Source organism: Pterocles gutturalis, unplaced genomic scaffold, assembly GCF_000699245.1.
Source record: "Pterocles gutturalis isolate BGI_N339 unplaced genomic scaffold, ASM69924v1 scaffold48008, whole genome shotgun sequence".
NCBI classification, from domain to species: Eukaryota; Metazoa; Chordata; class Aves; order Pterocliformes; family Pteroclidae; genus Pterocles; species Pterocles gutturalis.
The window spans coordinates 625-12,392 of record NW_010122256.1 but is presented as its reverse complement, the minus strand read 5'-3'; the positions used below and the strand labels follow the sequence as shown (position 1 = coordinate 12,392).

Genomic DNA, 11,768 nt, shown 5'->3' with positions numbered 1-11,768 from the left:
GACCGGGGTGTGTGTGTGCCGGGGGGGGGAAGGCCTTGAGAGAGAGAGATGCGGAGCCAGGAGAGAGCACCGAAACCGCAAGCGGAGGCAAAAGAGAACACTCTTCCAGGTGTTCTTGCCTATGTACTGGGCATGACATGCATGTTATGGAATAAATCATTGGTCAGTCTGGTTCTCAATCTTAACCTAAGAGCAAACCAGGCTAGCAGCTGGACTGTGTCTCTTTGCTTGTCTGCTGACCTTGGCAGCAGAACAACATATCATTCTTATCAGCTACTGTCCTGAGTCTAAATCCAAAACACAGCCTCTTGGTAGCTATTTATGAAGAAGAAAAAAAAAACCAAAACTAAGAGAGTTAACTTTAAGCAGTCTGTGCTTAAACCACGACAGGATATTATGAGGCACAGTATGTGAGCCATGTCCCAGGAAAAGGGCATATTTTATCCAGCATATAGGATTTGAACTAAGTGACAGGTGACCTGCCCATTTGTTAGATACTACCTTTTCATTTTATTCCTTCTCAACTTGTTACCCAGTTAGTTACTGTACTTTTATCTTACAAAAGAAAATGGCCATCCCTTATTTAGTGGAATGTGTTTGCTTCTCCCTAGGTAATGCATAAATACTTAGGAATCCTGTGAAGAAAACTGTAGTTTTAAGGCTTTATTTAATTTTTAGAAAACATTTTAAAACAATCGTCTCCCTCTTCAAATGTGGTATAGAAGTCCTTTGTAAAAGAGTGAAACAAGTGGGAGTATGGGGTTTTTTTATCAGTGTTTTTCCATATTAGTTATTTTCATCTTGTGAACAAATGAAAAATGGAACAAAAATACAGTTTTGAGTTATTTTCATCAGTCACATTTTGATTTACAGTTGACACAGCTTTTAATTTCAGTTCACAAAATGCTCATACATACATATTTGGTTCTTATATGTAAAGACAAGCCTAAATACCGTGCCTAAAAAGAAAACCATGTACAAACATTAAAAGAAAATCCCTGATTCTGTACATTTTGATAATGGTTACTGTGGAAAGTATGGCCTGATTTTCATGCTCATCTTCTTCATTGAATACCAGGAGCCTTTCCAGTTCATCCATACAACACCATCATCTGTACCATGTTTTGCCATATCCCAGCTGTAGGTCCCTCCCCAATAGTATCTGCCGTTGGGGTTGGCTGAGTGGCAGCGGTTGTACCACCATCCACCACCATCTTCTTTGGAGCACTGTTTTCTTGGGTCTGTAGTTAACCTGATGAGGGAAAAGAAAGTGTTAAGAGTGGCAGATGAACTATAAGCAGATCAACATAGTACCTACACTTGCCCCTGTGCTGAACTTTTCAGACCATAATAAACATTTAAAATCCTCTCTGAACTTTCTGTAAAAGATTGACCACCACAAATATGTGCTACACAGTGCACTTGGACGGTAAAGCAGCTAAGAAAAACAAGTCAAATTTTATCTGCATCTCTCTTTGTGAATGTCATTTTACTTTACCAATTGATAGCTACAATTACTTGCAGTTCATGATGCAATTTAAAGATATAAAATAATGAGACATGTATGTCTTCCCCAATCTAAACTATTCCTTTATTCATGAATATGTAATCAGGTATTAAGATGAAGACATAGCACATAGTTTAGAGATATGGTGCTAAATTATGTTCTATAGAATTGAGCTCCTGTCTCCTGAATAGGCAGAACTTTGTTTTTTAAATAGGATGTGCTACCTGTCCCTTTCCTCAGGACCCATTATGTGTTACTGGCGTGAGTACCAGTATTTCTACTTAATCAAGACAGTGTCCTCAGCACTGCCACCACCAGTCTCTGACAATGACTATATTACATCCAAATTTGCTGATTTGTCTAGGGTAATGTCCTTCATGGAATCAATAAAATTCAGTGTGCTTGCTTCTTACTTGGCTGTGGAGCAGCACTAAGTTAACATATAGTTTTGTCTGCCCTCGGCTACGCCAAGGAAACAACATGGACATTTGGCTGGTAACTTGCAGGGAGAAAACATATTTTAAGGTACTATGAACTGCTGTGAAAACTAACTGCAAAATAGAGAAATATGCTATATTCAGCTCTATTTTAAGCAGAGACATACAGCTTGATAATTAATTTTTTTAAATGTCTAATGCAAGTACATACCATCCATCATTGTCTCTGTCGTAAGTACTGAAGAACATGCCGTTGTGAATCGTCATTGTTCTGTTTTCTCCATGCACCTGTGAAGCTCCTTCCATTAGCGCATTGCCTGCAGTGCCTTTGTAGTTACTAACTGAAAGCTGGTACTTGTTTCCTTCATTCTGTATGGTGAAACCTCCGTAATGAGCTGATACTTTATCACCATTCCAGTCCTCCATTTCAATTAAAACTTCAGTGGGCCCTATTTTGGTAAGCTGGCTGATCTTGTCATTTCCAAGCCAATATTCACCTGAGAAGCAACAAGTGAGAGCTCTGTGAAATAGACTTCACAATATACTTCAAGGCAACCGTATGATCTGCCTATAGGTCTGCCAAAGTGGATTAATTTTAAAAAAATCAAATTGCTTCAAGAAATACAAGAAAACAGTTTCAGTAAGAAGAACTCTTCATGTTTCATGTGTTTTACCTGGTGTATCACAGTAGTTCTTCCCTCCACTCTTTGCGACATTTCCAAATCCTTTTTTATATTGATCCCATACTCTTCCAAAATTAACACTGCCATCTTGGCGGTTCTGAATCAAAGTCCAGCCTGCAGAGGCAATACTTTTTAGATTAAATTGCCATTTAGAAAGGAGCATGAAATGTTAAGATACAGCATTTTTATCTTTATCTCAAAACAAGTGGAGCATAAGGCTTCCTCGCAGCAGGTCTGAGTTTCCACAGTTTGTAAGCTCAGCCTTGCCATTTTTACTCACGCTCAAGTAGCGCCTTGCTTCATAAGGAAAGGTGGAAAAAGCAGATCTTGAAGGATTGCCCTAGCTTTTTGTCTAGTGCATAGTAGCAGGGTAAGACATGAGCCAGGCCCTCCTTGCCTGCCCACCTATACATTGTCCGTTCTAGTCATAGATGCATTCTTAGTTACCAACCCCATCCCATCTAGTCTGGATAAATTTTTATTTACCAACCACATTCCAGCAATTCATTTCTGTTTTCATTGTTGAAGTGTCCTACTGTGCATCTGAAGATGACCAGCAAGACTTTTCTGCACAAGTCAAGCAGACAATTCTCAAGTAATCACAAAAGTTGTAACTCCGTATTAGTTTGTAGAAAATGCAAATTATTGACATGATTTTTTGTAGCATCCATATTCATTTTTTAACAGCATAGTTATTTCACACTAACCTCCATTATCTGTTTCCATGTCACAGTATACTCTGTATGGTTTGACTGAAGGATCTGGCTGGATGAGGTACATTTCAGATACCTCGCCTCCCTTTCTGATAATATCCTCACATTCTGCAAGAATAAACCAGAGACACTGTTATATTGAAAGAGCTCTGAACTTCTTCAACAACCTTCTTAACCTTCAGTTTGCTGATTATAAGGAACAATTTAAAATACATATATCATTCTAGATTCATTTTGATTTCTGTGATATGTTATGTGAAAGAATCGGGGAAGAAAGAGCACTGCACTTGCATTGTTCTACTTTTTGTAATGGGAATTTCCCAGAGTGATGGAAGACTGTATATTTTCCAATGACTTTTTGAACTAGATAGGCTTGTGAAAGAAGAACCTTTCTTGACTGAAAAAAATCAGGGTACGACTATGATAGTAACAAATGTATCACCCCCACCTTACAAAGACCCTGAAGCAGTTATTTCTTTAAAATGCCCCTGGCCACTAATGAAGACTGATAAAGAGGATCTTTGGTCTGATCAGTTCAGGCATTCACAAAAGATTTTTTTAATTGAGGATCACCTGCCATCTTTTCTGCTATCCTAATCGATGACACAGGCTTCAGAGGAATGTTCACACCAATTGAATGAAGTATCTACTGAAGTATTTGCACAGTGATATAAATGGGAAATGTCACTATAGTTAAATTATTACCTTTGCCTGAAACCACTGGAATATTACAAGAAACAACACACGGGGAACGGCAGTAGTCTGCCTGAGTTGCGATGGCATTTTCCAGTTTTTGTATCTTTTTGTGTAAAGAATCCACAACTGCACGGAGGACCCTGAGGCTAGATGGGATGTTATTGTCCAGATTATCCTTTATATAATTATAATGCAATTCCACTTCTGTGTCGTACTGAGAAAGTATATCATCATTGTCTAGAAAAGCAAAGAGATGAAAAGCAGATTAGTTTTCAACATGTTTTCCAGCTGTGAAAAATGAAGAGCAATCTGAAAGGACAATTTGAGAAGCCACTTCTTTCCTTAGTGGGTTGGAAGGATATGCATTTCTTTTGTTTACCTTTCCAGAATGTCCAAAAACTATGCAGACACGCTTGAGAAAGTAGAACACGTGTATTGTTATTTCTTTGCTAGCTAGTAGATTTACCAGTGGTGCTATATTCTGCCAAAGAACTATAAAGACCTTCTTTCCAGGGAGCTGTAGTACCAAGCCTGGAGCTGGGCATAAAGGGATTGGAAGGACATAGGAAAGCAGATAAGGGGGGGCAACACAGGATCCCTATGTGCAGGGGCCTCATATGAATCTTGCCTTAGTATGAGATCCATTCCTTTGCCTCTCTCAGAGGATTTCTTTTAAGATTTAAGATGACATGGTCATGGAACCCTACTTTGCTAGATATTCCACTATATTTTAATTTTTTTTTAAGAAATCCCACTAACAAGAAACAGTAGCCATGCCAATAGAACTGCACTAATTTTATAGCAATAATTCATAGAAGTAGCATACCTTTTCTTTGTTTTTGCCTCTTTACCAATTTACCGTCCAGAACAGTCACATATTCAGAGAAAGTTGTAGAGGTTTCAGACAGTTTGCTCACTTTGTCCTTCAGATCACGAACAACTGATTTCACGTTTTTTTCCTGTTTTTCCAGTGTAGTTTTCAGCTCGCATCCAGTTGGACACAGCACCCCCTTAAAAAAATAAAAAGGGTTGTGAATAAAAGTCAAGATAAAAAGTTTCTAATCCCATCAGTGAATGACCATAGCTTTGAACACACTGAATAGTTAGTAATGTGAGACCAGATATTTAAGCATCTAGATAAGGACTCAAGACATTAAACTTCTATGAAGAAGCTGCAGTCTGAAGGGCAGGAAGGAGTTCTGAGTCTCTCAGGAGGGCTCTTGTTGAAGCTCATGGGAAAAGCCCTCTCTTGTCACAATTTTTTGGTCCACGATATGCTTTTCACTTTTCTGCACTGTTATATGTTCACGGTGTTAAGCCACCTGAACAATGATTAAAGCCTGTCAGGAACTACCTGGTGCCTGCGCATGTTTATATCGGCTCCTTTCCTCTTTCACTAGCCTCAGAGAATCAACCGTGTTCTCTACATCTCGTTGTATGGATCTCTCATATGAAAGACCAAGTGCATTTCATTAGAACAGGATCATCCCAAGAAGCTGAGCAGCATTGCTTCCGCGACAAGCGCTGCACTAAGGACAACAGCGTTTTTGAAAAGGTGAAGTCCTGTGAGAAGTCAAATACCTAGGCAGCAGTGGGACGCTCCCACAATCATACATTCATTAAGCTTTAACAGACTTCATTTGTTGGAAACTTTCATGTTGAAACTTGCTCTCAGACACTAAGGTGCCTCTCAGCACCTCAGAAGAAAACTCTGTATTGGGTACACTAGAAGAAAAAGACAGTTTGTCACCAGCTGCATCAACAGGCAGACACCTACCAGCTCCTCCAGAGGATGCTTGCAGCCACCAGCATCAGGGTAGATGATACGCTCTTTCTTGTCGCTCGGCTTCCCCCGCTTTGGGGGCCGGGGCTGGTACCCAGTTCCGCTGATGGGAGGTGCCACGGGTCGGAGCGTGGGGGCCTCTTCCCGCCTTTTGTCCAGGGGTCGGTGGCCTCGAACCCCGGGCTGAGGGCTGTCGTCCTGCAAAGCCGGAGGGAGAGGACACTCTCTGAATCTGGGATTGCTATTGTAAAACGTGATGCACAGGGTGGGGTGTTCGTTCAGCACTCTTTGGTATTTTAAACAGCAAGGAAAACCACGGAATGTAACAGAACGAAAAAAGCAATAATGGAAACAATACACTGACATTATGTAAAAGTCATTGCTATGCTCTCCCTCATAAGATTCATCACACTCCCTCCACCTAGATATAGACAAACCAAACAGCCTTCAAACTAAAGCAAAACAATATTTCGGTAGCTCATTCTGACCAAGGAATAAAGTTTATGTAGTTCAGAGCCACTAAGCACCATGAAACTTGAAGAAGTAGGATACAAAAATAAAAGTAATTAGATATTACTGGGGCTAAGAAGAATATTCAGCATCATGTTATCAGTGTCCCAATTTTAAAATGGGCTACAGGGAAATTTGTAAGGTCTCAGAAAATCAGGCTACAGCCAAATACATCATCAGGTCTCTGACCACACGCCAGCTTTTAACTGATGGAATTAGGAAAAGCATTCAATAATACCTCTCAGGGTAGGTTTTTAGAGCTTCCTCTGATGCACATGTTCCCCATCACTGCCAGAAATGGGGAAGTCTAAGGGGCTGAGCAAGGAAAACCAGGCTGGTCCCCATGCACTTGTTGAAACTAAACTATTTGAATTGTCTCTTGAACTACTGAATCAAAATCTTCTACTATCTCCAGTCCCACTCAGACTTGGTTACAAATAACAAACATTTGTAAGGATTCAGGATCAGGGGCTTCAAGTAGTTTCAAAAGTAGGCAGCATACAAATCACAAAATCACTGAAAATGATTTAGCATAGAAGTCTTATCAGCAGTCAACATACAGACACAAATGCTTAGACTGTATAACAGAAAATAATCTCATTTCTGTTCACCCTGACCTATTTCATTTTTGCAGGTATTTTCAACATATAAAAAATATACTGTGATTCTAAATTTCACATTAAAATATTTTGCTTAAACAAAACTAAATATAGCTTAAATTGTTATTTTAGATTGATCCTCATTGCTTGCCTCTTTGTTTAACAATTGTTACCTCTCAATTTCAAATGTAAAGCTATATGAGCTGGCACTTAATTTTTTTTCAACATCAACTGAATCTGTAGAAAAGCTTTTACTATATTTGAGACAGGACATCATCAATTACACACTTCTACTCCCCTGCATCTGACAAATTAATTGTCTCTAACATCATATGTCAACATTGCTAAATTCATATCCTCAAATAAATTCAGCTAAATAACTAAGCTTAGCATCATACATTCATCATTCCCTACAGAGAAGGAAAAGAAATAGGAAGAAAATATATCCAAACCCAGAAAATAACTATTCTGCAGTTACATATAGACAAACAAATAATACAAATGTTATTCCTTTGAATGCTTAAAGCAAAGAAAGAACATGCACTTGATCATATTTCCCCACAGCTTCTACCTTAGCTAACTCACATGAACTGAGTAAGCCATCCATAAAATTAAATAAAATTAATCATATTTACTCTTATTATTATTATTAATTATGATCAGTATTACAACCTCCTCATCATAGTCAGTAGAGCCCTGGGATGTAACAGAGGAAACACAGAGCAGGAACAGCAGGAGCAGCTTCATGGTGCTGGCTTGCTTGGGCAGCTCGGTGACAGCTCCCACCAGCAGCTCTGATGGGGAGAGGTCCTCTCTGCTCCCATATATATAAGGCGGCAACCCTCATTTCCCAGCTTGATAGTGACAGGACTAACCCTTCTGAGCAATCACTGTGTCTCTGTTAATATTCAACCTCTCTCTTCACTGCATGCCTGAATACATTTGTTGTTGAGCAATTTCTCTGAACAACCCTTATCTACATGTCCCAGAGACCTCTGTTGATGCTGGCATCAAATAGATGTTTAAATCCTTAAAAGTACCTCCTGCTCAGATTACACAAGGTTACCATTTTCTCAAAAACCACCAATCTTTTTAAACAACTGACAGTGTGAACATCCAAAGAAAGGAAACATTGTCAGATGTCAAAGTCTGTGACATCTAATTTTTTTTAATTCCCCGCTGAAAATTTGGATGTTTCAGAAATATCACATTAAATTTGAATTAAACTCACATCATACAGGTTGTTACATTCTTCTAAATAGTTCTGACAGTGCCTGGATAGGCATGCAAGTCTTTGGGTCTCTCTAAGTACAGGATGAAAAAAGAGTACATTATATTCACAACATTAATACTTTTGAGTAAAAACATTGTTTAGCTCTAATTAAAGATCATATCAATATTGTAAGCATAAAACAATGCCATTCCATTACTTTAGAAATATGACATCTTTAATGAATTAAAATAATTAAATTTTACATATTAATTTTCTGTTTTCCTTTCTTAATACAAAATGCATATGTCATAAACATTATTTAAATATTTTTAATAATCTTTAAAAAAATACAGCATGAAGTTATTTGTAATCATGGTGGAATACTCAAATGATGCTTTGTAAGAACGTGGCTCTGATATTAGCAGAGTTTTACCATTTCAGTGTCAGCACATCCTGTGATTTTCTTGTGCATTATAAATGATCATAATATACTGAATTAAATAAAATGTGCCGAGTGAGGGCCAGCACACTTTTCTGAAGTCATTCATATCGACGTCTGAAGACATAAAGAGATGCAAACCATGGGCTGAGGTTCCATTTCAAAGACCAACTTGATGGGGTGGGAGATTTTGTGATAAACAGACATGAGAATAGCTAAAATTGCTTGGTTTAGGCCTTTTTTTCCTGTATTTGTGCTGTTGTCAGAGTTCTTGTAAACTAAATGGAGATTCCCGAAACACGAAAACTGTTTAACCTGAGTGGTTTCATTATTAACCAGCTTGGACCAAAATCAGCTGCAGCTCAGGATGCTCTTACTCCACTGAACGTGATCCCTCCCTTGCATGAGGACATCACCAACACTGTTAGATCTGGAAGAATACAAACTTCTCACCACAGGCATTAAAGAAATCTGCTTAAGGACAAAACTGATGTTCTTAACATGTTATTTCCACTTAAAGATGCTAGCCAAGATACTATCACTGATCCTGGGCATCTCCCAACCTCAAATGCAGTTTTGCCTCCATGTACCTCTGAGGGAAGTTCAGTCACCCTCATGTTACGTATATGGAAGGGACACAGTGATGCTGAACCCTTGCCCAGGGCTTACAGGTAGCTGTGGCACAGCAGAACCAAAACAAGGTCTCATTAGTCCTGAGCTAGCACCTTACACTTAAATTATACTGGCTCAGTCCAAACAAATCTTAACTAAATGTATGATATTTGTCCTAAATCCATTCTGAAACCACCACCATGTTCTGCAGTAACTTCAGGTGTCCTTCTGCAGGCATTAAGTACTCTTCACCCCGCTGTGAAGAAGCGTGGCTGTGGCTGTGCAGAGGGTGCCGGGGACCGGATGGTGGGGGTCCAAAAAAAGCCTGCTGCGGAGTCCCAGCATGGGAAACCCCCAGGCTTCATCTGCCTGCAGATGGGATTTCCCCTTTGGAATACAGCCTTTGACCTTCCCAGCTCCGGTACTCTTCATTGGCTTCCCCAGGAGAGTCGGGGGATTGACCATGAACAACACACGTACACCATACCACAGCAGGTCTGCGGCTTTGTGTCAAATGAGGAGATGCCCTGGGACCGTGGCAACCACTCATCTGGTCAGCAGAAGCCTTGTCTACGCTGCAAAGGTTTTGCCTGGAGAGCTTTATCAGCCAAAACCAGTCCAAATCTGGAACCACATACAGAGCAATCCATACTGGCAAGCATACACGTATACAGGGAAATACTTTGGCCGCAGAACCTAATCTATGCTAGCGTGCTGGTAATAAGATGTGATTTTTCTCTCATGTTTGCAAGCATTAGTTAGGCTGACACTTGATTGAAGGGATTGAATGAAGCCTTAGGAACAACCAAAACTATGACTTAAATTTCTTCTAAACATTATATCAAAGGGTCTTTCTCTTCAAAACAGGACACCTAGTTCTTTTTTCCATCATATTCCCTCCTCCACCTCATATGATTAATGAGAAGCTGTTCCCGGGCTGAACGTGGTGGTGATAACACAGCACACCTGCTATAGGAACTGTAATAACACAACATGGACCTGATGGTGTTCCAGGACATCCCTTTGTACAGTATTTTTGTACTGAAAAGGGACTTACTGGCAGAGGCATATGCACGTTTTCAAAAACGACTATTTGCTCACTGGCCCTTGTGTTTGTTGTGCCAACGCATCTGCCAGTGGTGCAACCCTCTTTGCACAACCCACCGTCGGACGAGTCACGGTCGCTCTTCAGAGCTGAATGCACCCCCCCGAGGTGGTCTTGGGGTGGGGGAACAGAACCTTCTTGAGCCATGATAAGCTGCGGTATTTACTAAATCAAGTTTAAAAATAGTGGTTGATTTAGAAATGTCCTTTTAAACAACTAGTGGCGTAATAGTGTCATACTATGAAAAGAATACTGTAAACTCAAATGTTCTTCTCTGGTGAGATGAATATTCTAATTTCTTGCTTTTACCAGCAACAAATATTACTTCAAAGGTTTCTCGTAAATGAGAATTAATGCTTCTTGTCCTGGGAGCAGACAAGTTCTCGAACATTAATAAGTGGACCTGTTTACCTTGGCCTTAAAACAGCACTAAAAGCACATGCATCTTCCTAGTCACCTTCTTCTAAGTAGTGATTTATAAAACATTACATAGTTTGTTATTTCCAGAATTGCAGATGTAGCTGACGTGCAAGAGGACATCAAGTAGCTCATTATAACAAAAAAATTAATAAAGTGTATATTCTAATTAATATTGCTGACATGATTTACTGAAGTTCTGGAACTAAATTTCACCTTAGACTAAATCTTCTCAAAAAAATGAAATAATTACAGAGATTAATTTGTCCTCTGATTTTCTAAAACATTACAAGGATACCAGGAAATAAACCGAGACTACACATTTCTGTGGGGAATGTTTAATTGTAAAAAAATTAGAACAACTACAGGGCCAGGGTGAACACTAATAATAATGGCAATAAACAGCATATAGGAGTGAAGTTTTCTTACAAAGTATAAATGGAGATTTTTGTCTTGGACTGCTACAAGCATCTGTATCTCAAATGTGCTTTCCTTTAGAAAGACAGTAAAAATAAGCCTGATTTCATTCAACAGACAACAGAAAGGAAACCACTGTATCGTGATACTTTATATGTTCCCAGAAATTAGCCCTTAAACCATTTAAACACATAAATTCCACCAATCAGTCAATCAGACACCAGGCACACATCTCTCTGTGTATAAACTTAAAAAAAAAAACCACAATAAACTTGTTTGAAATCCCTTGCCTCCAATATCTCCTTTTATCTTCAGTTTAACCTCACCAGCCTCAGAGGATGCAACAGACTTGCCCCATTTTGACACACTGCCCTGTGGAGTTTGCACTCTAGGTTGCAATTTAAGCAAGGGCAGATGATACTCCCCCTCCCTGAGGTGCCGTGCTGACCTTTACTGGAGGCTCTGAAATGCAGTGGGGACTCCCAGCATCACCCCTGGGACTACCAAAGTAGGTCCTCATGTTAAATGTGAAACCTGGCTGGCTTGGCTTGAAACCAAGGCTGGCAATGCTCCTCTGCTGTTGGTGGCACAAGGTAACGGCTGTCTCAACCCCACCTCGATCCCAGAGCAGGAACTG

At 39.6% G+C, this 11,768-nt stretch overlaps 1 protein-coding gene across 1 annotated transcript; it reads right to left on the bottom strand.

Annotated features, from left to right (window-relative positions):
* Positions 1 to 733: 733 nt before the first annotated feature.
* FGB (fibrinogen beta chain) lies at positions 734 to 7,675 on the bottom strand. The gene is made up of 8 exons (XM_010077459.1): positions 7,601 to 7,675; positions 5,814 to 6,017; positions 4,863 to 5,046; positions 4,046 to 4,273; positions 3,335 to 3,448; positions 2,619 to 2,741; positions 2,156 to 2,441; positions 734 to 1,252 (listed from the first exon to the last, which is right to left on the bottom strand). Exons 1-8 carry the CDS (start codon positions 7,673 to 7,675, stop codon positions 1,024 to 1,026), a joined length of 1,443 nt encoding a protein of 480 aa, XP_010075761.1. The 3' UTR covers positions 734 to 1,023.
* Positions 7,676 to 11,768: the final 4,093 nt, after the last annotated feature.

Bases quoted from the DNA above. Each gene is read 5' to 3' on its own strand.
- FGB (XM_010077459.1), bottom strand. From the start codon at position 7,675: ATGAAGCTGCTCCTGCTGTTCCTGCTCTGTGTTTCCTCTGTTACATCC. The intron at 5,047-5,813 runs GTAGGTGTCTGC...TATTTTTTTAAG, and splicing joins AGCATCCTCTGGAGGAGCTG to GGGGTGCTGTGTCCAACTGG. The intron at 2,442-2,618 runs GTAAAACACATG...GTTGCTTCTCAG, and splicing joins GAACTACTGTGATACACCAG to GTGAATATTGGCTTGGAAAT.